Raw genomic sequence first — 27,127 nt, forward strand, 5'->3', positions numbered from 1 at the left:
CACCCTTTCCCTGCACACGGACAGACGCCCCTGTGGGAAGCGAGCAACAGGATGCTTCTCCCGGTAAGTCAGCTGCAGAGGGTCGAAAGCGTGTTTAAAATAATCTGCTAAAACAAACAACATAAAAAAGCCTTGTTGTATTTATCTTTATTTTTGTTTAAATTACTTATTGTATTTATATTTGTTTATATTTCTATTTTAGTATATATTTTGTATATAAAAATATCTCATGAGTGTATTTCAGTCATTCTTGAAAACATGAAGCATTGTAACTCATTGAAGGGGGGTGAAATGTAATGAACAGACTCAGAGGTTACAGAAGATGGGGTTGGTTCTGGTTCGGTTCTGACACTGAGATGCCGAAGTCACGCCGGAATTAAATTGTTGCGAGCTGCACGGAGATGAAAAGTTCTGACTGCGCTCGCGGATGTTTTGTGACATCACAACCGCGCCAATTTTTGTTTGAAATCCTTGGCGCAGCAGCAGAAGCAGACAGGGATGAACGCAAGCTGCTTGCCGTTGAATCACGTTTTCAGTACAAGCAGGCGTATGACATGCGCTGTAACAGTATTGCAGTACAAACACACTATATCGCTTAAGTGAGACAGCTGAGACCCACCGTTTTTACATGTACGCGGTAGGCAAGTCTGTTAAGAGATTTCTTTTGTTTGTTTTGCTGTCAACATAAATGCACAACAAAATGTGCATTCCACATTAGAGGTTATCAATTAACAGACTGATGTCCAAGCAGAGATTTAATTGTTTCAATTAATTAAAAGTCTGGTTGTAACAAATATCTGGGCTAGAATGGCTGTTCATATACCCCAGCCTGGAATTTACAATGGCTAGAAGTGTGTGGTTACTGGCTGTTTATGAGCTCTGCAGTACTGCTGTATTGCAAACACTGTACACAGCTCTTTCAGCACTGCACAGGGTAAGCTGACTTCCCAGACCAACAGTCGATATCGGTGTTGTTCTTTCATGTCTGGAGGAAGGGTTCAAAATGCCAAGACAGTCACATTAAAACACAGCACCTAACATAATGAAAGCATCTTCAAAACCAAACTGCAACCAGTCTCCATCTGAACTGAGGAGTTATTAGTCATCCAACCGGTAATTCATCTCAGAAGACTAGTTTGTTGTTCACACTACTTCAATGCCTGATCACGTGGTCTTAAGAAGTTTTGATAGTGCATTTGGTAAGCCATGTGGACAGGGTAGAAGTCTTTGATAGATACAGCATCCACTATATGTTGTGTCAGTTTACCCAATTTAGCACTGGCATGATTGCTGGCACATTTCAACAAGGGGGTCAAACAGAGGACTGGATGCAGGAAGAGAGGTTCAACTCAAAATCACATCCAAGCTGCGGATGTTGGAAGTTCGATCTTAATAAGACAACATTTATAATGTGAGAAAATCCTTTAAAAAATGTCTTCAATACACTGCTTTTTAAAATAAAATATCCTTTATTATGTACAGATTACACAAGTAAAAACATCAAAAAGAGCAACAACTGACCCTTTAGCTGAAAATGCTGAATTAAAAATAAAAACTGAAGATTTAACAAAGATATCTGATCCAGCTGCACAACTAAATCACAAGTAATATTTCAGTTACTAAAGTTGGACACTTAAAAAGAGAAGACGAAAGCCCAAAACAAAACATGCATTTCAAGCCCTGAAATATTTTATTGACAAAGCTAATAAAACACAAACATTGGTTTTCCACATTGAGCACAGTAGATATATGGCTATAAAGCCACCTGTTTGTGGAATCTCCATTCCCTCTGGGTATAGTGAGGGAGTGTGTTGCACAGCCCAGGAATCCGAAACTCCACATGTTAACCCATGTCCTTTACAAGCATCACCTTTAATACTGTAGTTTGATTAGTGGAATGTTATACTGGGGATCCTAGCCAATATTTTACGAGCTAGCCTTTCCTTTTTTTATTTTTAATAAGTTTTCATTATATAACATTCAGCAACACTAATTTTGCTTAAAAAACCTTGACTATTGTACAGCTGGGATTGCACGGACTACGTCAATGCAAAGGAAGGCTTGAGAAAGCCCCGCTGGTTGGGTCGTGGCATTGGCATTGCCATGAAGCCAGGTCTCTTGCTTGTCGCCATCGCTGCCGCTGCACTAGTGAAGTTGTAACCTGCTGTGCTTTGAGGTCTGGCGTTGTATCCCCCTCTAGAACTGGTAGTGGAAGTCTTTGAATAGTTACTCTTGTAGCCTCTAAAATATGAGGAACAAAAAAAAGAAAGTGTCTTTAAAGAAGTGAAGGTCAGCTAATCATTCAAATATGCTATCAGCGTAAATCAGAAAGGACGTCCCATACGGATCATGTTTGTGTCATTGCGTTTGTTGCTATTAGGTAAGTTCCCAAGTTTCTTTCTCATTCACACATTGTATATCAAATGTTGTATCGCTGTGTTGTGGCTCAAGATACATCAACTGTTGTGTATACCCCCAGAAGCAAACAAATAAATGCATTTAAAAAAAAAAAAAAATACCCTTTTGCAGCCGACTGCTGCCCACCATTTCCACCTTTTCTCTTTTTGGAATTCTTGAAATAGGGAGCTTTCTTTCGTTTTCCTCCTCTCGCATTTTTATTGCCGAAGTAAGTGGAACCTCCTTCATCTTCATCACCCCCATCTCTATCTTCATCCCTTGCGGTATTAATCCAGCCATCAGAAACACCAGGTTTCTCCAATTGGTCCTCTGCTACAAAATTACAAAGGCACCGTTTGTTTAGCCTTTATTTATCATTGGAGCATTGCTGTAACATTACAATGCAATTGGTACAATACAAGGGTGCTAAAACGAGTTATAAAGACAAACATGCAATGTAATCATCCGTGACAATTATTTACCAGGCAGTTTCCATTCAGAGTACTTCTGTAGGACGTCAATGAGTTCTGCCCCATACTTGTCCAGCTTGTCTTCTGTTACACCATCAATCTCAAGAAGAGCTTGTGGGTCAGCTGACAATGTCTCTGTAAAAACATTGCAACCCTTGTTAGTTACTGAATAAAAGGCCTGCACAAGAGGTTACCATGAAGAAAACATTATTAAATATATAATATTGAGTGCAATGTGTTCAGAAATCTTGCGTTTCCAAATTTGAGGCGCAGTTGGCCTAATTTCTCGTAGACAAATCAAGTCAAAATAATAAGGGGACAACTTTCCCACACCCTAGTCACTTTCAAGGGATACAAATCCAGTGCTGTACCAGCAATCTTCTTGATGGAGGCTGTAGAAAATATGTTGTAGTAATGTACTCCAAAGACCTTGCCCAGCTTCTTGCACAGATCATTGAGTTCCTGAGCACATTTCTGGACCATCTCCTCCCGCTTTGAGACATTTTTGGCCACTGCCGCCTTTTGCTTCCTTAAAGTGGAGGCATTTTCTGTGTCATGGAACTCTACCTACAAAGTATATAAATATAAAATAAAAGCACACATATATTTGTTGACTTACATACACTGAAGAACATGTAGACAAAATTGGATTTGAAAAAATTACTGTTTATATACCTGGATGGAGCCATTAAGAACAGACATAGATTTTTCCCCTGCAGAAGTATAAGCAACAGCCTGGCCATTAGCTGTGATGTACAGATCTTCCTCCAGTATCCGGTCCAAAACCAGCTTCCGAAAGAGCCTTTCAGCATTGTGTCTTGAATATGCTGCTCCTTTACCAAACAAACCAGTCTGGATTCTGGCAGTTTTACTACCTGTAAAATTCAAAGCAGAAGATTATTCTGTGTACATATTAGCATACATATTAGTTCAGCGTTAAAATAGTTTTAAATAAAGGGCATTGTGCTGCCAAGATCTATACTAACCACAAAAGAAAATAAAACATACACTAGGTGTGTTTTAAATTATACACAAATATAATTATATATATATCTAAATATATATATATATATATATATAATATACATCTTTGTGCATGTCCAGTCTTTGTGTCGCGATATTTCCCCTCAGGCGACCTTTCAAACCAGAATGTTGACTCGGCAGAATCTGTTATTAATCTATTTAAGTTACACAAAAATGCATAAAAAAAACTTACCTAAGAATATGTCAACCAACATGTTGAGAGTGAGCCTGTTGCCCTGTGCTCCTCTGCTCTGTCTTGATCCAACTTTTTCACATTTTTCTTGAACAAATCTGACTATGCTCCTCACTTCTTCTGTTACATTCCTTGACTTGTATTGCTGATCATGTAAACAAAGAAGTCAGAAAAATTTCAGTTAATGGTCTCAAATATAGAAACATGTCAGTTCTGAAAGAATTAGGCTAAAAATCATAAATCGTGTCTCCCATTCCATCCTCATAAGAAAAAACTTTGTAGTTTTTGTAGATTATTGTATCTACTATTTTGAATGTACTTATCTTTCCTATGTACTGTACTATTTGGTGACCGATGTACTTAGGCTTCAGCTATGACTTATACTTTTGAAGATTTAAATTGGTCATATATATATAGATATTACAATAAATATATATATATATATATATTGTCTTAAGACCCCCATTCAAGACATAAAACCAAAGTATTAAAAAGCAATTTCCATACTTTTGTTCTAGAGCAGTTGTCACAGATGACCTCCGGGTGCTCCTTACAGAAATTGGGGTTGAAGTTAGTTTCTCCAAAATAAGCCAGCAACTGAATTCTGCGACAGTCCACCACAGTCTCACAAAAATGCACCATACTGTTCAAGTTGTTATAGTGGGTCTGCTTTGTGTGTCTGTTTCCATCTTTCTCCACTACAAAAAACAGTTTATCATTCTGATTAAATGAAACTATGGCTCTCATGCACAATTCACAATATGATACAAGACAGTTGTATTAAGATGATAAGGCTCCGAGGAGACATTCTAAAACCGTGTGTAAAACATGGAACACTCAAATGCAATTTGTATAAAACAGAATGCAATGTAACCGATTGAGCTAAAAGTTGGATGGAAAAAGCCATAATCAACTCAATGCAATAAAAATCTCATGGTGTACAGGGAAGGTTATAATTGCATGCATGTTTTAAGCACTTACTTTCTATAAGTCGTCTGATTCTAATAACGTCCTGGTAAGAGTAAAAGAGCAGGCAGTGGGATATTTCACCATCTCTTCCGGCTCGTCCAGATTCCTGATAATATCCTTCTATAGACTTTGGCAGGCTAGCGTGGATCACATACCGCACATCAGGTTTATCAATCCCCATCCCAAATGCAATAGTGGCACACATTACCTGACAAACACAAAGACTGTTGCGGTGAAGATAGTTCGGCTTGAATGTGTGGTAAGAGTTTTAATGAAGGGAGCATATGATGTATTAAGAGATACTATGCTGATGTTTGGTCTATTCAGGACTCCTAGTATAACTACAGTAGTGTTCAAGATACATAGAAACATATACAATGATGGCAATATTATCTTTTTAGATCCAAATATGTAACTCCGTACACACACACAGAAAAGCAAACAATAAAAAGTTCACAAAAGTCAAGACAAACAGCTCTCCTTACCTGGCAGCCATCCTGATTGATCCATTTATGTTGTACTAAATCCCTCTCACTGTCCTTCAGGCCAGCATGATAAGCTAAGGCAGCAATACCCACTTTCTGTAAATTGTCAGCCAGGGTATCACAATCCTTTCGAGACAAGCAATATATAATCCCAGAGTTGCCTGCAGAAAAGCAAAAAACTAAACAGATCAGCTACTATTGAGTCACATGCAAAAGGTAACGCTTTTTGTATTCATGCATTTTGACAGAATGCTAACATAGAAATTTTAAGTTATACTTATTTATTTTACTTATGGAATCAATAACAATATCAACATTAAAATAACAATTAGATAACACCCCTGGTCATTCTATCACTAGAATTAAAACATAGCTAAATAGTTCTAATCAAAGTCTATAGTAATGCCTCTATAAAAGATACTGTAACAGCTACGTACGTGGGTGATGTTTTCTGATCCAGTCAATGCATTCCTCAGCCACCTTCTTTGGTCTTTTTGGAAGAACTTCGTACTTCAGGTTATGCCTATTAAAGCTCATAGTAAACCTTAAAAGACAGTACCAAGTCTGTTAATCTACATTTATTCAGCAAAAACCTGCAGTTCATTATTACTTCAACTGAACATGTTCAAACATGTCAAAGTGATTGCACTTGCAAGCAAATAATAATAATAATAATAATAATAATAATAATAATAATAAATAATAATAATAATAATAATAATATCGCAATGTTAAAGAAAAAACAATCCAGACGAATACTTACACCTGTGGCTTCGACATCTTCAGTTGATTAAGAATATCCTTCTGGACCCGGGGGTTGGCTGTAGCTGTCAGGGCCATTATTGGAACGTTAGGAAACTTCTCACGCAGCTCATGTAATCTTTTAAAGTCTGGCCGGAAATCATGACCCCACTTAAATAAATAAATAGGAAATTAAAAATAAAAAAAAGTTTGATGAAAGATAATGCAGCCAACATCACGCCATCAAAACTGAGTTAGGACACATCTGCTATAACCTTTAGAATACCTTTGCAACACACACAGTAGAAGCTCATTTAACCGCACTTCAAGGTTCAAAAGAACAACTTGCAACAGTGAATGGTTTAAAAAAGCTGCTGCAAAAAAAAACAATACTTCTGTTGGTATATATTTTGTTGAAATTTAAGAAACGTTAAAATTACAGTTAAAAAAATGTATACAGAGTTGCATTTTTTTGTCTGAAATCTCAGAAAACTAGCAACCCTTACTACCATTACTTAATATTAATGCTTGGAATGAATGAGTGAATGCCTTGTGATATTTCTAGCTGCTAGACACATGACTTTGTTTATAGGAAAACTGTGCGAGCTGATGGGCTGAATAGCTTATTCCCGTCAAACTGGATATGATCTTATAGCTTTGTAGTACTTTTATTTATTTATTATTATTATTATTATTATTATTATTAATTTTCTTGGTAACAGAAAAAGCTAGGGAAATGGAGTTGGATCGCATTTACATTTTGCTAGGAGTAACAGTGTCAAAGTAAACTCATTTTTAAAACATTCTTCTGTCTTTGTAATATACTGTATTGCACACATCTCCAGTAAATGCTAATTTTGTTTACATTACTAGTTTCTGTATTTTATTCATGCATTCTAGTCGCACACAATGTTATCTGTGGATTTCACACATTTCACGGACCTAGGTCCCCCCAAGTACACGGATAAACAGAGTTCCACTGTGTGTGTACATTATATATATATATATATATATATATATATATATATATATATATATAGTACAAATAAAACAAGGCAATTACCTGGCTGACACAATGGGCTTCATCAATCACAAATCGTGCCAGTAGCTTTCTTTCATACAGATTTTGAAGTGTACTGATCAGCCTGTTGCTTGCACACACCTAAATAAAGAAAAAGAACATGTAAGAATTAAAACAATATGTATCTCTACCCAAAATACATGACATAGCTTCATAGTAGTAATGAGATTGTGCCTATTGGAAGTAGGGCAACCTGTAACTGTGTTTTAACAAATATGTACATATACTTTGCATACCTTCTCAGGGGTAGCATACAAGAGCTTAATAATGGGGTCTTTCTTTGCTAGCTGCATAAAAACACGGCCAGATTCAGCCTCACTCTGATTCCCAGTCAAACTTGTAGCAGGGATCTACAGAAAGGAAAGACAAAATTCATCTTAAACAGATGATCTTCTAAATACTCATGAGAAAGCAATTTCTAAGAAATGGTGGTGCTGTCGAATACTAAAACAATACTAAGCCAACAACAAATCTTCACATCACTTACATCCAATGTTGTCAATTTCTGGACCTGGTCTACTATTAGGGACCGAAGAGGGGAAATTACAACAGTAACTCCTGGTGAAACACAGGCTGGAAGTTGGTAGCAAAGACTTTTACCACCACCTAAAAAAACAAAACAAAACAAAAAAACATCCATTAAATAACTTAAAGAATATGTATGTGTGTGTATATATATATATACACACACACACACACACACACACACACAGTCATAAATAGATTGCAGTATTAGTTCATATAACAATCTTTTGATAACAGTAACCTTTCCTGGTGTGATGCCATATTACAGAACATACCCTAAATTCAAGAAAGATTGCTATTCCCCTGGACTAGACGATTCTAGGTATTTCTATTCAGTAAATGGAAGTTACAGAACGCAGAAGAACACAGGGTGCCGGTAGTTATTATATTCTGTATTAACACACAATAGAAATGATTTCCAGTTAGATAAAGGAACTCCTAGCATACCAGTGGGCATCAAGATGAAAGTATCTTCACCCAACAGTGCGGCATTAATGGATTCCAGCTGATTGGTTCGGAACTGATGAAGACCGAATCGTTTGTGGAAAATCTTCATCATTTCCTTGGAGTGTGGGAAGTTGAATCCCTCGAATCGAACATGGGCTGGATTTTTAGCTTGGTCTACAAGAATGTAATAGAAAACCATAAGAAACTATAGTTCATGTTTTACTGAAGTTATACTAAAAGACAAAATTCATCTTAAACAGATGATCTTCTAAATACTCATGAGAAAGCAATTTATAAGAAATTGTGGTGCTGTCAAATAGACAAACAATTCCAAGCTTCAGTCTAGACTAATATATATATATATATATATATATAAATTTCCAATTCCAGACTTACTTTTACACTGACATACATACCAGTACCGTACAGGTTTTGTTTTATTGTTACTGAGACCAGCCCAGATGTAAGCCAGCTGCAGGCTAACTGTAACTAGTCCCACCACTATATATATATATATAGTTTAATAAACAATTACATTATACAGCTCTGTGTTGTTTATCATCTTAAATTACAGAATACAGTACCGGTGTGTACCTAACACCAAACTGTAGGTGGATTTCCACACTTGCTTCCCATGCTAGTTTGCAGTCTGCTATCCTTTGGAAATACTGCCTCTGTTTATTTCCATGGATAATTATAACAACTAGGGCAACTCTGAACCAACTTGCCTGAAGAACTTTTGCTGCTGCAAGTTGGTGTTGGACTGAACGTTGAAGAAAGGGTTAAACAGGGATTGGTTCCATTAACCACTGGAGTCTTCTTTTCCCACGGCGATCTGCTAAGTCCACCTTCTTTGATTGGTTGAAACACTGAATCAGACAGCTTTTTAGCTGCAGTACTAGTGTTTGACACACTGTCATGACAGTCAACCATTTCTCCCTCATCAAAATCATCTATGTCAAAGAAAAAATCGTCATCATCAATAAAAGCACCCATATTATCCGGTTCAGTTATACTGCCATTTGTTTGATCCGGAGTTCTGTTACTACTGCAATCTTGTTCCTCCTCCACCTCTGGAGAGGGACATTTTGCATAACAAAAAGCTGAAGAAGACTCTTTATAATCACTGTTTGTAGACAGTCTTCCCCTTGGTTGTCCACTAAGACTGTTATAGTATGAAGCACTTGGTCTTGAGGAGATGTTTGGAGTCTGGTCAGGGGTTTGAATACCATTTATAGCACTCAGGTCATTGCAAAAACTGTCCTCACATGCTGCAGAAGGGACTGAAGATGATTTTCTGAATTGAAAAGTCTTAGTAGAAGGCTGATCATTCTTAGCAGCAGTACTTATTTGAGTTGAATGACAGTAAAAGGGCTGGGTGACAGAGTCAAAACTTGTGTCGGTGCACCTCAACTGTGCATCGGAAGCTTGAGCAACAATCTTTTTCCTATTAAACAAGAATAACACAGTTACTTGCAAGTCAAAAAGTCTGAATTCTTACATCAACAAAAAACTGTTACGAACTGAGAAAACCATAGAAAGAGCCAATCTTTCCTTTAAATGGAGTTTTAAATTCACCATCACTGATAAACATAAATCAATTCTAGATTCTGATCACTTGTTGGATTAAAACAGAAAAACACATTTTAGGTTGCAAGAAACAGTATGTAGGATTGATCAGCCCCACGTTGCTGTCTGGAACATAAAAACGTACCTGCGTTCCCTCTGCTGAAGAAGCTGGCTGCCGCAGGACAGTGCTTTCAGTTCACGAGAAGGGATTGAATCAACCAACCTGCAAATCTCTTCCATTACGCTAAACAGCTGATCTTCTGATCCCAAGCCACTGACTGTCAACAAGACATACGCAAAGATTGTAAATACAATTATCGAAATCATATCAACAAATTATCATGTTCTTGAGTTCCAGGCAACATGCCTGGGAACATCATAGTACAGCTGTCCAAGAATCTTTTAATTACAAAATGTACCAATGAGCAGCAATCAGTGGTCCTCTACTCTAAATAATTTGCAGAACAAACATAAGGAAACTGATTAAAATATATGGGTATGAGTTGAGGTTATCAGTTTTTATTTTCACCTTTGTTCTGTATGCAATCCACATTGGCTTGTTTGAGAATAGATCCATTTGACGAAAAGGGTGTCTTCTCACTAGAACCACATTTTTCTGAACCACTGAAATTCAATACACGTTAGATTAAAGTCACAAACAAAACATACCCTTTAGTACCTAATAAGATACAAAATATGTTTGCAAATCTGTTACTACTTTAAATAATACAGCACCAAGCCTGGTGAAAAAAATTACCTGTAGGGCTTTAGAAAAGGAGGAGAAGGGAATGTTTCACTCTCTGGAGAGGGTGGAATAAAATCAATGTCCTCTTCCTCAAAGTCAGGTTTGTCATTCTGTTTCTCTTCAGGCTCATCGACATCTATAATATCTTTGTCACTCTGAGCACCTGAAACAACATCATTTTACAAGATTTCCATATCAAATATAAAATCCATTCTAGTATTCTGCAAATGCTTTGTAAAGAAAAAACGTTTTCAATAATTCAACGCACCTTTCCATTTACCATTTACAGGTATGTCCTTTTCTGTGGGTTCTTCTTCACTGTCACTCAGAACATCTATTGGTTGTGCAAAGTGATGCTTCCTAGTACCTTTCACAGGAGTATCCTCCTCTTCATCCCCACTCCCCTCATGCGTGTCTTTCTGGGGAGCACAATCACTCAGGCATGTCAAAGACCTGTCCGAATCCTCTAAACTGGATACAAACCTGCTTTTGCCAAGCTGCCCTTCCTCACAGGTTTCATCACTGCCCTTGCTGTCCAGGTTTTTAAACAGTGAATCTTTGAATGCTCCTTTTTTTTTAAAACCTAGCTTTTTTGTACTGGATCCATTCTGAGTTTTAGAGTTCTTCCCGGCATGGTTTTGGCTACCTGCTGTAATGCTTTTGTCTTTAAAAGATGTGTCAAAGTCTTCAAGGTCATCCCATTCATTGATATCAATGCCAAAGGACTGGTCAAAGTCAGGCTCTTTAGCCGTCTCAAGTGTTTTGCTTCCCTCATCTTGTTTAGTTGTCGCTGGTACAATTTTAGCAGCTCGCCACTCTGGCTTGGTACTGTTCGCTATTGGGTTAGTCACGACTGGTGTAAACTTCAGTTTCTGCGGCTTGGAGCTTGACTCAAAGTAGCTGTTGATTTTTGCTTGCTGTTCTTTAGGCTTGATTAGAGATGTCAGAGGTTCAGTCACTGGGCAATCATGATAAACATTAACATCCTTGCCCACTAAAACAGATGTTGTTACCTTGGAAGAAACAGGCACTGCAGTACTACACGATGGGGTATTCTTTTTAAAGGTAAAGCACCTGTCAAAAATAAATAAATACAAAGTTGAATTGACAAATTAATTAGCAAAGAAAACAAATACATGTGACACAGGAATCCAAAATAATACACCAACTGACACAAATCTTCAGTAAGTTAGTGCACAGGGACTTTAACATAAGCCAGTGGTATCGTACACAGCGGCTATAAAAGTATGTTCAGCAGGGCACCCATTGTCTCAGAAGGTGCATGCAGCCCGTCTACCAGAAAATGGACAAACTGTCTGGAATAATCAAGACATTATTTAAAAGAAAAAACATTTTGTGCATTGAGCACTCTATCAGTATTGTTCTGTCTGCTACAACCTACAACAATCTGTTACGGTGGTCTACTTAAAATACTGTACAGCCTTTTCTGAATTTCATGTGGTCACTGCTCATCTTCTAGGTGCTGTATGCAAATCCTTTCTGCAATATCTGTAAGAGGATGGTTAAATCTGAATGCACTTAGATTAAGCGTGCTTCGAGGTCAGTGACTGAACCTTTTTTTAAATGCGACGACTTATTGTTTAAAAAGGTTGTGTAAACGAGATACAGTAAATCTCTTTGAACACATGCAGGGAGGGGATTACCTGCCCAATAAAACCATACGATACACCGGTGCAGAACAAAGAACACAGAGCAGCTCAACACAACTGCGCTCTCTTACCCTGGTTTGGGTTTTGGCAGTGACAGTTTGTTCTGGGCAGCTTTGGTGGAATGCAGCTCCAGCTGTTTCTGAAGGTTATTCTGGGGAAGGACTGGCATTCTGACTAAAGCAAAAGAAACAACGTTCTGTTAATACAAGTACAATATTAATACATTTCTACATGATTCAGCATGTAATGTAACTGTGGTGGGACTAGTTACAGTTAGCCTGCAGCTGGCTTACATCTGGGCTGGTCATGAATATCAGTAACAATAAAACAAAACCTGTACGGTACTGGTATTTATGTCAGTGTAAAAGTATGTCTGGAATTGGAAAAAAAAAAATTATATATATATAATATATATATATATATATATATATATATATATTATATATAAATAAATAAATACTCTAATGCCATGTTATGCTGCTGCGTGGCTATGACTAGAATATATTCAAGGTGAAACGAATGAAAACACACACAGTGCCAGTGAGTGCAGTGCGGCGGCTCGCCGGGGTCAACTACCAGTAGTAACAGAAGTGGGCTAGTTGTACATTATCAAAACAACACATCAATTAAATCGTTTTAAACTACAGTGCTCTCTGATATGGTAACAAAATGTTTTCTTTCTCATTCTACATAACAAATTAAGGATCTGAATGCGGCTAGCGCACGGGTACGCAAGCATTGGTATGTTACAGTAAAAACAATACGAAAATAGGAACATTGAAACAGGGCTGAATGGAATAACTTACCTGAAACCCCTCTGTTAATATTCTAATCGCGCTGTTATTTCTTTGCGAAAGGCTGTATTCATTTTACGGCATTTATTTCTATAACTCAAACCTCTCTTCTGTCTGCTGTTTGGAATACGCGCCTTCCTCCTAGAGTTCTCCCGACGAGCCGCGTCCGCATGGGATACTTCCGGTTCAGTGTCACAAAGCAGAATCCGCTACTTAGCGCCACCTGCTGGGCACCAAACGAGTTGTCATGTCTGCTCCACAGAAACATTTTATTTAGCATGCCAAAGCAACCTTCACGCTTAAAATTAGGCCTGAGAGCACTATACTGCATATGAATCAATACACGTTTTACACAGTAAAGTGTATTCATGGGCCAGGGTTTGTTTCTTCTCTTTGTATCTCACTGTCTCAAAGCCCTATTGACACAGCAAGAGCTAAGAGTGTAGGGAGTGTGATTTCAGAGTGTAACATCACTGTCTGCTCTGAGGGGGGTCCCTTGTACTACAGCATGAATAGCAGCTATTGACACAGCAAGGTGAGGGAGTCACAGTGTAACATCACTGTCTGCTCTGAGGGGGGTCCCTTGTACTACAGCATGAATAGCAGCTATTGACACAGCAAGGTGAGGGATTCACAGTGTAACATCACTGTCTGCTCTGAGGGGGGTCCCTTGTACTACAGCATGAATAGCAGCTATTGACACAGCAAGGTGAGGGATTCACAGTGTAACATCACTGGCTGCTCTGAGGGGGGTTTCCTGTGCTACAGCATGAATAGCAGGAACAGGTGAGGAAGTTTTTGTCAGCCTTCTACTTCTCTTTCTTGTTCTTCTGTCTGATTCTGAGGTAAGTCAATGCCTTGTAAACTAATTGATGCAGGAGTAAAGTGTCATTGTGCTGATGGGCAGAACGGCTGGTGCTCCAGCCATGCTTTGATTTGGGGTCACAGTCCAAGGGGAATGGCCAGGGTGGGTTATGCACTTCAGCAGTTCTCTGTTCTTTATTCTCGTTGGGGAATGCACTGTGGTACAGCAGGAAGCACGAGCATGGGGGTGGGCTCCACAATGAAGACATGTTTTTTTTTTATTGTATTGCAGGTCTCTAATTTAAACACGTATTGTCAGACGTGCCCATGCAACACTATGTCCAGTTTTGCCACCCCTTCTTAATTTAAGGTACATTTTTGTTTATTCAGATAAAGTGTTGCTGTGAAAATGCTGCGCCCCCCACCCACACTTAGCAACTCCATAGGCCATTCTAAATCCTTTCTGATCATTGAAAACACAAAAAAACAAGCTCAAAACTGAATTGCTAACAACCTGAAATATACTGGTCAAGTTAAATATTGCTGGTGGTAGTTTGAGGAAATTGAGCTAATGTGTTACAATTCTTTTTATTTTTTCGAATCATTGGAGCACAGTAGAAGGCACAGAGCCACTGAGATGAGCTCAGAGTTACACTAGACCATTTGGGTAATAGTCCAGTCCTTTTTAACACCTGCATTAAAACAGACAAAAAAAAAGCTCCAGACAGAAGATCTCGATTTAGAATTTTATTTAAAAGAATACAATTCCCCTAATCATAAACAAGTCCCGATTGCAATTGTAAAATGATTCCCGGATTGCAGTGCAGTGCATGTCGCATGTGTATCAGCGCAGTGCATGTGCTTTCCCTTTTGATTCAATGTGTCTTGCTTTCACAATGGGCCTGGCCTTCCTGAAGTGTTACAGCAGAGGAATGGGGTAAGATGAGCAAGCAGCCAGACCACACATATTCTTCCCCCTCTCAATATAGAAGTACCTTCAAATCAAAAGAAGAGCATGTACAAAATCGTATCATTATTCATTATTTATCAAGCCCAGGTGTCTGTTACACAGCTCTGCTCTGAAAGTCTACCTCTGTACAATGAAGAATACAACACTGATATACAGTACATGCACAGCAATGTATATGTGTTGCATGCTGTGTGCAAACACAAGAAACATAGTATCATACCCTTTCATTCCCCAGTACGGCCCCCATGAGTTTTTCACAATCCAGTACGGGGTGCCGCTTTCTTGTCCATATCCAACAGCCAGGACTGCATGGTTTACTGTGTCTGTAGTGTTGTGGCAGACAGTGCTAGGGGACAGAGCAGCCTCCTTTATTAGTAACCCCTTCGGAAGCCTCTTTTTTAACACTTTATTATTTATTTAAACATGCTTGAAGTAGATGCAGTAGATTCCCCGCCACCCCCTGTATATGTGCACATAAACCACTGCAATGCAATCTTAAATGTTATCTAAGTTAATGACCACCAATCAAATATACATTGCAGCTAATTATTAAAATAGCAAGTTTGACAGTTTATCAATGACTGTTCTTCTTTATTACACATACAGCTATGTAAGATAACGGGAGAACAGTCAACAGGAACAGTATGGCTGGAAACAGAAGTACTTCATATAGTGAGCAGTCCCAGCCTCATTGCCTTCCCCACATTAAAGACCACTGCCCAGCTCTAAAGAGACGCTCCCCTACCTTGTGTAAACGCCGTCTCGGTAATGCATGAAGTCAGAGGTCACCTCGTATGCCATGCTGACGGGGTTGAATCTGGCCACTGCATCCACCATGCTCATTTCATCATACTGCAAGTGCAAGGGCACGTTCTTACACATGACTTAGGGAAGTGTGACACCCTCACATCCAGACTACTGCAGCTGAGCTATTGGGAAACACCAAGACGCTTCTGACTGACTTCCTAAAGCACCTGGCATTCTGCTTGGGAAATGGAACCCACATTTACAGAAACAAAACCCATTGAACAGAAAATGTACAGAGCTGTGGCAACTTTGTCACTTTTGGTACACATGTGGGCAAATAGTGTTATTTCCTTTGGTGTCTTATACATGTAAGCTGGTAAGCGAGATGTTGCAAGGACGACGTTATCCGTTAGTCAGAGGTTAAGGGAGCATTATTGCAATTTCTACAGCAATGGCACACAGTAACCCTACTTGGAACTCACTTTGGTTATGTTGACCACTTCTTTTACAAAAGCAGCGGCCAACTCAGGCTTGAACTTGCATGTGCCGTCCTGCAGCGTGAAGAGAAACACATCAGGGATTAAACTGTACGAGTGCTGACTGCTGCTCATTTACGCCTACATTTCAACTGCTTTACAGTACATAAAGTACCTGTATATACTGTATATATTACAGTTCAGGCACACACTGTCAATGACTCCTAGTAAGAGATAGCACTGTATAACCTTTATTACCTGTCCAGTATATGGATAGCTGTCCTCAGTCATGAGTCCCTTGTTGTACTGGATGTACTCAAAGGCTTGACTTGGAAGTCCGCTGTATAGGTGGTAAGATGGTTATATTTACTTTACTATCAGTTGAAACCTATACAGTGCAATGGAAATAACAGTCCTGAGTGTGCGCGCCTGTGAGATAGCAGTGCCATAAAACAAGTAGTAGTATGTAAATAATGCATGATGGGTGTAAGTATCATCAAAAGTAGGTTACCATGCTGTATACCCACAGCGGGGCAATAGCGCATCATAACAAATGGCAATGCATGGAAACTGCTTCCCAAGACAGACCCTTCAATACAGTAAATCAGCCGATAATGTGTCAGCAAAAGGCAAAGAAGCTAGTCTACAGTGTCGGAAACAACTTCTTAAAAACCAACTGGCGTGCATGGAATTGTAACAGATGATGCTGAAAACGCAGAGGAATACAGGAAGGGTTTAAGCAGCAGTGTTGTCTTGCCTCACCCTTTACAGCCGTGATTGTTAAAGTCCTGCGCGCAGTCGACCAGCTGCTGCTCCGACTGGAAATAAACAGTGAGACACAGGAGTGAGTGCGTGTTAGACAGGTGTGGGGCAGGCTCCGGTCTCTGACCATTAGACACAGGAGAAATGAAAGGCCTTCTCACCAGCAGCGGAAGCTTTCCCGATGCAATGGCAACTACCGACTCCAAGCATCCCGTGGTTGAAAACGTCCAACAGCTTCCGCATGGGCCCTGGAGCAGGAAGAGCAATTACTGCTGGGGGCCTGCCTGCCTTTGCCTGCCCTTTCTTTGCCTGCCTACCTGCCCGCCTGCCTGCCTGCCCGCCTGCCTCTCTTGTATCTATCCAGTCTGAGGTGTTTACCTGGTTCTTTACTGGAGTCACGAAGTTGCCTTTCTCTCTCCAGTCCACAGAGTCTGGGTAGGGTCCACTGCTGCTGACGTGGTTCCCTTTAGTAGCAGAGCAGTTCTGAACAAAACAATACAGTTCAACAGCTTCTGTAGCAATTTTACTCCAGGTTACCCTTACAACACAATGGAGAACAAGGAAGATCCCCCTATATAGTTAACATTTAAAAATGCCAGAAGGGAATTACCAGACTAATTACCAAAGCAGTCTCTAGGCAGGAAATTCCCCCTGTGCATAAATATGAATATTACAGTAGCTTGCTATTCTTTCACTTTTCTGACTGAAGCAGTGGTGTGTCCTTCACTGTAACTGTATGTAACTCCCTGCAGCTGCTTGTGGCTTGAGGACCATTCATTTAATCTGCAATCAATGGGCATGCACTCAAGTGAGACAAGCACTGTGGCAGCCAACTGAACTTTTACTGTACATCCATGCATTGCTAGGACAGATTGGGTTTTGCTTTCACAATATACCTGTAGTTATGCAAAATGTATCGTGGTATACCAGGGTATAAGGAGGAGCTGAGTAAAGCATTGGGGACTTGGGTAGAATATTAATATAGCAGGGTAAAGCAGTATTATTATTATATACACCTTTATCCAAGGCGACTGACAGAGACTAGGGTGTGTGGACTATACATCAGCTGCAGAGTCACTTACAACAACGTCACACCGGAAAGACAGTGCACAAGAAAATTAAGTGACTTGCTCAGTCACACATTTTTTCAGGATTTGAAACCAAGGGCCTCGTGGTTACAAGCCCTTTTCTTTAATCACTGGACCACACAGCCTCCTATAACTTCTCACGGAAAGCATGAAGTATGGTAAAGAATAGGGAACTAGTTGTTTGCAATGTATATTTAAAATTACATTTATATTTTACTCTGTGAAATGGTTCCTCAAAATATCTTAACAGGAAAATGTTTTAACGTATAACAGAAATAATGACATTATTTTGTAATTAGTTTTGTAATTACCTGCGGCTCGTTCAAAAGGTACTGCTTTTTAAACTCAAGGAAGGTTAAGTCAGAGAACTGATTGAGACCCACTGAAACAAACATTCAAAATGAGATGCATCAATAACAATAATAATAATAATAATAATAATAATAATAATAATAATAATAATAATAATAATTTGTCAGTACTTGTGAATTTATGATTCCCTGCATTGTGATGATCAATCTGTCTCTTGTTCTTCACGAAGATCTGCAGGCGATGGTAATACTCCTCCAGCCCGTACTGCTTGTTGTACTGCAATTGAGCGGGCACGGAAAATAGAAAAATGAGACGAACATAATACCATGTGCTCTGTTCTGAGACACAGTAATAACAGGTTATATCAGATAGGAAACTTAACACGATACAATTACACGCAGGGACGGAAGGGGATAGTTCATTGTTTCACAGATTCTGTATATTTAATTTCCAAGCGAGGTAATCAGTACAAAAGCGGAACTGTTAACAAGCTGGCAACATTAAAAACGGGAAAATCCCAACCAACAAAGAACGCATGGAGCACCGCACTGCCGGGTCAGGCTGCTTATGATTTGCTTATTCTGTACAAAGTCCTCAACATTGAAACTTAACGTGTTCTTTTTTATATAAGCCTGTGTTATAAAACGTCTACAACAGACCCAGTAACACGAAGAAACAATTTACCTGTGCCTTCCATAACTTGAACAGGTATTCCTCTGTGAGAAAAAATAAACAAACAAATAAAACGGTTATCTTTTATAGTAAAGAGCAACCTTTATTTTTAGATTGCGTTTTGTAAACGCGTTGCATAACTCAACACATCTAATAGATTGTATAACATTATTAAACTTTTGTTTAAGATAAAATATAGTAACATTTTAAATAATCAGTACGTCGCATGGTTTTTATGTGATATATAGTTCTTGACAGACTGGCAAACCCACCTTCAACAGAGACCGCAGGCGCGCAGCAAGCACTGTGCAATAACACCAGGAGAGACAGCAGGCTCAACAGCCCCATGTTCGCTTCGTGTACTGTCTGCTGTAGACGGTATCTGCAGCTGCGGAGCACAGTGCTGGAGCTGGCTCTCTGTCAGTGGCACATCACATGATCACTTGAGGTCAGAATGTGAACTTGACTGTAGTTCCTCATTCAAGTGTTTGCAGCCAGCTATGGGACCATGTCTTGAGTATTGTTTTTACCAAAGCTGCTCTGGCATATATGTTCTGGTGGTTTTCAAAGTCACTTGCTATACATTAACTATTAGTGGACAAGCAGAATGTCAGCAGTGTGATGTGAAGCAAGTTTGAATTGGAGTGAGTATTTTATTGAACTCGTTTGGATGGAACAGCAGTAGCAGTGAATTATGCATGCTTCATCAAATCTGCTTTAATAACATCAGCAGACAGATACAAGAACAGTCAGAGTCAGATGTCATGCCAGATGGTCAGGTGGTGACTTGTTCCCGTCACCTCAGATCGAAAGAGGAAGTTAAAAAAAAAAACAACTATTCAGCAGTCATTGTGAATCCCTCCGTCAGGATTCGTGTATAATATATAATTAAAGAGTGCCCATCTTAGACCTCAGAGTCATTTGTAAAGTAAAAAAGTAACAGAAACATTTGTCAGGTTGTCATGTGCTTCTTTTTATGCTCGTGTTTTTTAGAGAATGTTTGCAGTACCAGGTTGTCATGTGATTCTTTTTATGCTAGTATTTTTTTGAGAATGTTTGCAGTACCAGGTTGTCATGTGATTCTTTTTATGCTCGTGTTTTTTTGAGAATGTTTGCAGTACCAGGTTGTCATGTGATTCTTTTTATGCTCGTGTTTTTTAGAGAATGTTTGCAGTACCAGGTTGTCATGTGATTCTTTTTATGCTCGTGTTTTTTAGAGAATGTTTGCAGTACCAGGTTGTCATGTGATTCTTTTTATGCTCGTGTTTTTTTGAGAATGTTTGCAGTACCAGGTTGTCATGTGATTCTTTTTATGCTCGTGTTTTTTAGAGAATGTTTGCAGTACCAGGTTGTCATGTGATTCTTTTTATGCTCGTGTTTTTTAGAGAATGTTTGCAGTACCAGGTTGTCATGTGATTCTTTTTATGCTCGTGTTTTTTTGAGAATGTTTGCAGTACCAGGTTGTCATGTGATTCTTTTTATGCTCGTGTTTTTTAGAGAATGTTTGCAGTACCAGGTTGTCATGTGATTCTTTTTATGCTCGTGTTTTTTTGAGAATGTTTGCAGTACCAGGTTGTCATGTGATTCTTTTTATGCTCGTGTTTTTTTGAGAATGTTTGCAGTACCAGGTTGTCATGTGATTCTTTTTATGCTCGTGTTTTTTAGAGAATGTTTGCAGTACCAGGTTGTCATGTGATTCTTTTTATGCTCGTGTTTTTTAGAGAATGTTTGCAGTACCAGGTTGTCCATCTTGACTGCATCCATCACTTATCTTTTGAGGGCAATTCTGGGATAACTGCAGATGGGTGATGCAATCCAGGGTGATTTCCCAGTGCTGTAAAATACTCTCAAACAATCCTGCTGTGGCTTATCCTGGCAGGGTACAGATTGATCAGATCCACTTCTTAGGCATAAAAAGGAATACTGTACAGGCATGGGAAAAAGACTCCATTTGCATAGTAGTTGCACCCATTCCAGGTTTTACTACAAGCTTGATGAGCCACAGTGTACAGGTAACAAGCTCAGGGGTGTGTCATTTAAGTCAGTGAAACCAGGAATGGATTAAACTTTCATGCAATGGGAGTCTTATTTTCATCCCTGTTGTGCAAACTCTGAATATTTAATTTTTCTATATCTCCTCCTCCTAGACTTTTCCTAAGGCCCTTGCTTATCAACACTAGCAATCTTTCTTCTGGTCACCGGTGAAGCCAATGTGATCGGTTGAACCGTTCCACCTTCCTTTCCTGTTGTGTTCCTCTTGTCTGCTCACATTGCGCCGCTGCAGAAACCTGTTCCCCTGGAACAAGCAGAACCACGTGTGAGTCCACGCTGCAGCGCAGTGAAGCCACACCTCTGTTTGTATACCTCTGAGTAGCCTGTTACAATAAACACTCAGAAAAACACTTGTCACCCTGAGATAGAATAGATTTATTAGCAAGAGGTAATCAGGAAACATACATATTTATACAAAAACTGGAAAAAAAAAAGTATTTTCCAAACGAGCTGTAAGTGGAAATAAACTTCAGGACTGAAAGAGAATTCTCATACCACTGGGTATTGCTCACAGCAAAAAAATATATATATATATATATATATATATATATATATATATATATTATATTATTTCAGTTTGATATAGTGGAGCATGCCTTCCTCTTAATAGTTTAGTGTGTTTCTATACTGTACATGGTAAAAATACATACAGATATTCACAGAATAAGCACTACATTACCATAGTCCTGCTGGAAGAGTGATTCTAGACAGGATTACAGTATATGTAAAGGACTTTCAAGTTGTTTTCTATTTCTAAAGTTGTGGTACTAAATATCACACATTGTTTAGCCATTTAGTCAAGTCAGCTTGTTACTAGGATATACTGTTGTAATGAAAGTGCTTTGCAATGTTACACATTAAGTAATAGATAAGGCTGCATGTAGAAAATAGACAGCATGCACGCCCTTCAGGAGAATTGTTAAAGTTTCTACAAAATACACATTTTCCCATAGATTCATATATTCTCAAAGATGCAGTATCCCTTCTGCTAAAACTCTTGTTTAGGCAACTTTACAAAAATACCTTTATAAATTGTGCAAGCTGCAAAGCTCTGCCCCATTTCTTTTCAGCTAGTACAACAGATTTGGTCATAGTCATTCCTGGTCATTGGCACAGTAGGAAGAATAGATTTGCAATGACTACAATGCTTCTCAGTAGATTCACTTACACAGATAGACCAGCTCAGTACCTTTCTGAGCACTGCGCTCCTTAATTAACATTACCGTTTGTCAGCACATTTGACTGTGCTCTGCTGAAACAGCACCCAAGAACAACAATAAATCAAATAATAAATAAATACATAGAAAATAAATAACCAGATGGCATACGGTGGCAAAGTTACTGAAAGAATTGCTGTTTCTGATTGTTTTTCTCCAAAACACAATAAAGTATTGAATTCATCAACATTCAAGAACTTCGTTGAATGATATGATTATAGACCCCCTCCCAATGTTGTACAGGTCAGGTCAGGGTCACATACAGCTTCTTTAACATTCCAGGGACCATTGAAATATTGTTTTTCTCCAGTTAATTCTATTCTTGGTGGAAATGATTATAGTTCATATACTGCTGTAACAATTCTGTACTTGCATCTGATTACATCAAGCTGTGAATGCCTTTAAATAGCCTTGGATTGACCTCCTCTCTGTATGATCATTTGGATAACCATCATGTAACTTCTCAATTTTACTCTTTAAAAAAAAAAAAATAATAAAAATCCTACATTTCTGCAGCGCTTGTGAGGAGCAAATGAAATGAACGAGAAAATCTTCCCTGATCTCCCTAGTTAACGGGCCCTGTGTTTCACCCGGTGCTCTCCTTCGAATCTTACTGGAAGTGCTGGACTCAGTGACTCTGTTTGTCGTTTTCCTTTCTCCTGGTAGCCTGGTTTTATTATTGCAGAAAAGAACTAGATAATATATGATAAATGCAGACAAAACAACAGTAAAGAACAAATAAACTTCGAAGTGTGTTTTTTCCCCCAAAATCTCTATACCCATACATATAAAGTTTGTGTTAGACTTCTAGTTTACTTCTAATAACACCGCTCCTTGCAGAAACACCTACTAGAAGGATATATCTAAGCTGTCTAATATAAATAATAGATTATGTACATATCATGTAGTATTTGTACAGTTGGTTAGCCGCGGGGATATTGTCCGTCTTCCCTTCAGGTAGGCAATTTGGGCTCTATTCTCAGGGAGGCTTCATAAAGACTTTCTTCATCCAGAACAGCATTGTTGTCCAGCAAATACTCTGTTGTCTGAAAAAAAAAAAATAATAATTGAGGTTCAACATAAGGCAAGAGTTCCGGTTGTAGCCCCTTCCAGTATGTTACCCAACCTCTACTCTAAAATGGGTTCCAACACAGTTTCTTGATGCTCTTAAAGGAAATAATATATATATATATATATATATATATATATATATATATATATATATATATAATATTATAATGATTACACGTGTGCCAAATTACGTGGGTACAATGGTTTACCATGCACTGTTATTGCAGTTTCTTGCTTCTTGCGTTGTTAAAGTGCAAAGGCTCTTAAACATAAATAAATAAATAAATAAATAAAGCACTTACCTTGGGCTGGTGTTCAACTTTGTAGGCTGTCTGCTGGAACTGCCTGATTTCTCTAATAATATGGGAGATCTGTGAATAGAAATCACAGGATCTGAAATGACACTTGGAAGTTCTCATTACATTAAGAGGTTCTGGGAGCAGACGCCGTGCTGGGACTGTCACTGTGGAGTCTCCTGAGCTGTACCTTGAGAATCCCAAGTCCCCTCTAACACTACTGTCCTCATACAGGGTTGAGGCATGTCATGCAAGTTCATTATAACAAATGTAAAGAGTTCAGTGACTGGGTGGTTCAGGGGTCTGGCTCTCGGGGATGAAGGTATCTGGTCTGACTCAATATTTAAACATCAGAGCTCAAGGGCATTAGATTGATGCTGCACACATGTACTGGTGTTGTTAATTACATCAATTAACCCATATATTGTAACTTCAAACATTCAGTCGTGTTATTATGATGGCTACATGGACCAAAAAGTTTGTCTGCATGTTTAACTGCTTAACAGAGCGTCCAGCATGCTGAATCAATGTCTGCCAGGGTCCTGGTCACATGGGACAATGACTGCGTTTCTAGATAATTACCATCCTCATTTTGGAGAAGTTGACCAGCCCGTCCTCAGTGTAGTTGGGTGTGCCCTCCTCGATGAAGGCCAGGTCTGTCAGGTACATGCCCAGGTACGGCACACACGGAGGATCACAACTGGAGAGACAAAGGGCAGGCAAGGGCCCTTACAAACCTTTTTTCAAATTTCCCCCATGCTTCTCCCATGGTTATACTGTGCATTTACTAGAGATTATGTGCCTTGTTTATTAATAACACCTACCAAGGCTTTACCATTATGCTTTATTACACTTTGCTATGCTTTTACGATGGGAAACTTTTATATTGGGAAAGCATGAAGCACAATCCCAGCATTGTACCACCTCTCACATTTTTAAAATGCAGCACAAATCAATAGAAAGCTTACTTTTTCAAAGCCTCCCGAAGGTTCTTAAACCTGCCTTCGGATGAGACCAGCTTCTGTAACTTGTCAATCAGAGCTTTTGTCTGCAAGGAAGAACACACAAGTCTTTCAATTACTTATCAACTATTTGGTTACTGTCAGGGCTCTACAGAAAGGAATACGGTTCTCTTTGCATGCTCTTTTGTATGTTGCTTTTTATTTTAGTCATCACAGACTTTTCATTTTCATTGTTGTTTAGTGACTTACAGTGGTGAACGTCCCCTTCAGTCACACCGTGTGTAATTGTACCATGTTAAGTTTCCCATCTAGGAATCTATTTTATAATCCATAATGAGTTTTAGCAGAGCAACTTTTCAAACTCCATGGACTTCACACCAACTAGTTTTAAATTTAAAATGTAATTTAATAATCATGAGCGAAGGGGATATAAGTACTAACAGATTTAATATTTTATCCTACTTATTTTCTGTTTCTCAATAGTGTATCTGTAAAGGAAGGGCACACTGCTACAGTAGGTGTGTGCTTGTGTAACAGGCAGTGTTGTGTGATGCGCTGCTGTCCCCTGTTGGTGAGACATGATGAAGTTAAAAGCTCTAAAGCCGTGAATGCAGGTGAGCCCGGCTCTTTTGCACACTGGTTAAGACCCTCTCTTGCAGTGTGTGGGGTTGTCGGTTCGAGCCCAGCCTCTTCCCTGTTACGTTACCTGCTTGGAGACTTTGAGCCAGGTTTTCTTCAGCCTGAAGATGGCGCTGCGGTTCAGCGAGGAGGTGATCTCCAGCACGGCGTTGTAGTTGTGCAGACAGCGGCAGATATCAGCCACGGCCACCCACTTTTCCACCGCTGTCACGCGCACGTTCACGTCTTCCGACCGCAGAATCTCTGAGGCTATCAAGTTGCTGATCTTTCAAAAAAGAATCATTAAGTACGGGGTTATAAACTCATTGCAATGAAAGAAGGTCCGATGCATGAATAACAAGATTGTTTTTTATTATTGCAGCAATAAATATGAGTTCATATTCGTATACTTATACCCGGGATTCATTTGTCTTTGCTGGGGATTAGAACTACTAAAAAAAACTTGGTAAAGTCAACAACAAACATTTTGACTTTGCTTTGGTTAACCATGATGGCATTCTGCAGGTTATAGCACTGGTTACAGGGATGGGAATAAGAAATTCACATTACCCTTGACCACTCAAATGACCTTTGATACTTACATGATTGAAGTGTTTGGTGGTTTTCATAATGTAGGGAGTCCTTTCGTTTTTATCAGGCTTCATCCAACCTTGACCGAAAAACTCCCTAAAAGCACAGATAAGGAAATCAAAACCTCAGAATCCCAGTGCATCACTGAAACACTCATTAACAGGATGAGACCAGAGTTCCAAAAAGTATCTAAGACATCTCAGTCAGTTTTGCAGATATTTCTGACACACACAGGACACAAATCTAATGAAATGTGCTGTTCAATCCATAGGTAGAGATAGCATGCTTTGGAGCATAATTTTCATTCCTGTTCATGATTCATTTGCATACCAGTAAAAGAACATGGACTTCAATACAACTAGTGGCACACTATTGAGTTTTGAAAATATGTCCCGCTGCAGTCTAACTATCTGATGCAGTGTGGGTTTCCTCTGCACAGTCTAAAGGGGTTCTGGCTACCTGTTTTGACACTGAACTGCACACAGGCTCAGAAGCATCGATTCCTCCAAGCATGTAAATACAGCACCTTTGTGATTACAAAAGGATGGGATGGTTTCCCAGGCTGGCCAGCTGTAACAAAGCACAGCCACACAGGCAAGGCACTCACTCATACGGGATCCCCTTGAAAACGAGGTGGTCCAGCAGGGTCAGCTGCTCAGCGATCTCCAGGGCAGAGTGGTTATCAAATGGTTCAGACTGAACACCTTCCGCCTTTAATAAAAAAAAAAAAATACAAAAAACAATCAAAAAAGCGACACAACCAGTTCCTTTCCAACAGCAGCATGTGTTGCAGATGTGGAACCAAGTAACATGGGTCATTACAGCAGACGGGGACCAATTTAACTGCTGCCCCCCTACCTGTGAGTCAGGAGTGATAGAAAGAGGAGAGGAACGTTTAACCTAGAGAGGAAGCAGATATTTAAAAAAAAAAACATATTTGGAACACATGGAGAATAAAATGACCTATGTGTGAGAGAATGCTGATGCACACCATGGCAAAGAAAACGCAGAGTCAGTGGCTAGGGAGAAGTAATCCCTTTACACCCTTCACAAACACGCCTGATCTAGTGCCCTGCCAGCATCTTCAGGAATCAACTGCAATTCCAGTTTACATCCTACACCGCGGAGGGAAATACGCAGCTCCTCGCGATGAGTTTAAACTCTTTTAAACACTGTGATCTTGCAAAACTGCTTTCTAGAAAGGAAGAGGGATACAGTAGGTGCTGCTAGTAAAGAAACTAAAGCAGGTTTGATGTGATGTTTGATCAGTGTCTTCAAAGTCGAGACTGTAAGACTGTAATATCTGCAGGAGAAAGGCGCTCTACATTGTGAAACCTTTGGAGATGTTTCAAATTAAGGAATTAAGAAGAACAAAAAACT

The 27,127-nt window shown here is 39.2% G+C and overlaps 3 protein-coding genes across 4 annotated transcripts in view; all 3 read right to left on the reverse strand.

Moving 5' to 3' along the window:
- Positions 1–207: 207 nt before the first annotated feature.
- blm (BLM RecQ like helicase) lies at positions 208–13,272 on the reverse strand. The gene is made up of 22 exons (XM_041226009.1): positions 13,122–13,272; positions 12,387–12,489; positions 10,914–11,719; positions 10,658–10,808; positions 10,430–10,524; positions 10,046–10,178; positions 9,060–9,778; positions 8,332–8,505; positions 7,847–7,965; positions 7,596–7,709; positions 7,342–7,440; positions 6,301–6,449; positions 5,975–6,081; positions 5,538–5,698; positions 5,065–5,260; positions 4,591–4,781; positions 4,084–4,228; positions 3,543–3,742; positions 3,239–3,434; positions 2,880–3,002; positions 2,520–2,730; positions 208–2,241 (listed from the first exon to the last, which is right to left on the reverse strand). The coding sequence occupies exons 2-22, from the start codon at positions 12,482–12,484 to the stop codon at positions 2,040–2,042; spliced, it is 4,389 nt and encodes a 1,462-aa protein (XP_041081943.1). The 5' UTR covers positions 12,485–12,489; positions 13,122–13,272; the 3' UTR covers positions 208–2,039.
- Positions 13,273–14,645: 1,373 nt separating this feature from the next.
- ctsh (cathepsin H) lies at positions 14,646–19,342 on the reverse strand. The gene is made up of 12 exons (XM_041227046.1): positions 19,213–19,342; positions 18,953–18,984; positions 18,439–18,544; positions 18,268–18,338; positions 17,247–17,351; positions 17,030–17,116; positions 16,869–16,924; positions 16,365–16,446; positions 16,113–16,181; positions 15,629–15,735; positions 15,104–15,229; positions 14,646–14,908 (listed from the first exon to the last, which is right to left on the reverse strand). Exons 1-12 carry the CDS (start codon positions 19,286–19,288, stop codon positions 14,833–14,835), a joined length of 993 nt encoding a protein of 330 aa, XP_041082980.1. The 5' UTR covers positions 19,289–19,342; the 3' UTR covers positions 14,646–14,832.
- Positions 19,343–21,573: 2,231 nt separating this feature from the next.
- The window catches only part of LOC121298782 (ras-specific guanine nucleotide-releasing factor 1), a 36,749-nt gene continuing 31,195 nt past the window's right edge, over positions 21,574–27,127 (reverse strand). For both annotated transcript variants that reach the window (XM_041225995.1, XM_041225994.1), the window contains exons 21-27: positions 26,355–26,458; positions 25,759–25,843; positions 25,245–25,442; positions 24,545–24,624; positions 24,159–24,276; positions 23,583–23,651; positions 21,574–23,255 (exon numbers count right to left, since the gene is read on the reverse strand). In XM_041225995.1, coding sequence (XP_041081929.1) covers positions 23,163–23,255; positions 23,583–23,651; positions 24,159–24,276; positions 24,545–24,624; positions 25,245–25,442; positions 25,759–25,843; positions 26,355–26,458 — 747 coding nt within the window. In that variant the 3' untranslated portion in view covers positions 21,574–23,162. The remainder of the gene's footprint in view (positions 23,256–23,582; positions 23,652–24,158; positions 24,277–24,544; positions 24,625–25,244; positions 25,443–25,758; positions 25,844–26,354; positions 26,459–27,127) is intronic.

This window comes from Polyodon spathula, chromosome 24 (genome assembly GCF_017654505.1).
Source record: "Polyodon spathula isolate WHYD16114869_AA chromosome 24, ASM1765450v1, whole genome shotgun sequence".
In the NCBI taxonomy this organism is placed as follows: domain Eukaryota; kingdom Metazoa; phylum Chordata; class Actinopteri; order Acipenseriformes; family Polyodontidae; genus Polyodon; species Polyodon spathula.

Excerpts from the sequence above, each read along its gene's own strand:
- blm (XM_041226009.1), bottom strand. The coding sequence starts at position 12,484 with ATGCCAGTCCTTCCCCAGAATAACCTTCAGAAACAGCTGGAGCTGCAT. Across the intron at positions 6,082-6,300 it reads AAGATGTCGAAGCCACAGGT|GTTTACTATGAGCTTTAATA; the intron begins GTAAGTATTCGT and ends CTGTCTTTTAAG. Across the intron at positions 4,782-5,064 it reads AATCAGACGACTTATAGAAA|TGGAGAAAGATGGAAACAGA; the intron begins GTAAGTGCTTAA and ends TGTTTTTTGTAG.
- ctsh (XM_041227046.1), bottom strand. The coding sequence starts at position 19,288 with ATGGGGCTGTTGAGCCTGCTGTCTCTCCTGGTGTTATTGCACAGTGCT. Across the intron at positions 18,339-18,438 it reads AGGGAATCATAAATTCACAA|TGGGTCTCAATCAGTTCTCT; the intron begins GTACTGACAAAT and ends TGTTTGTTTCAG. Across the intron at positions 16,182-16,364 it reads GCTATCCATATACTGGACAG|GACGGCACATGCAAGTTCAA; the intron begins GTAATAAAGGTT and ends TTCACGCTGCAG.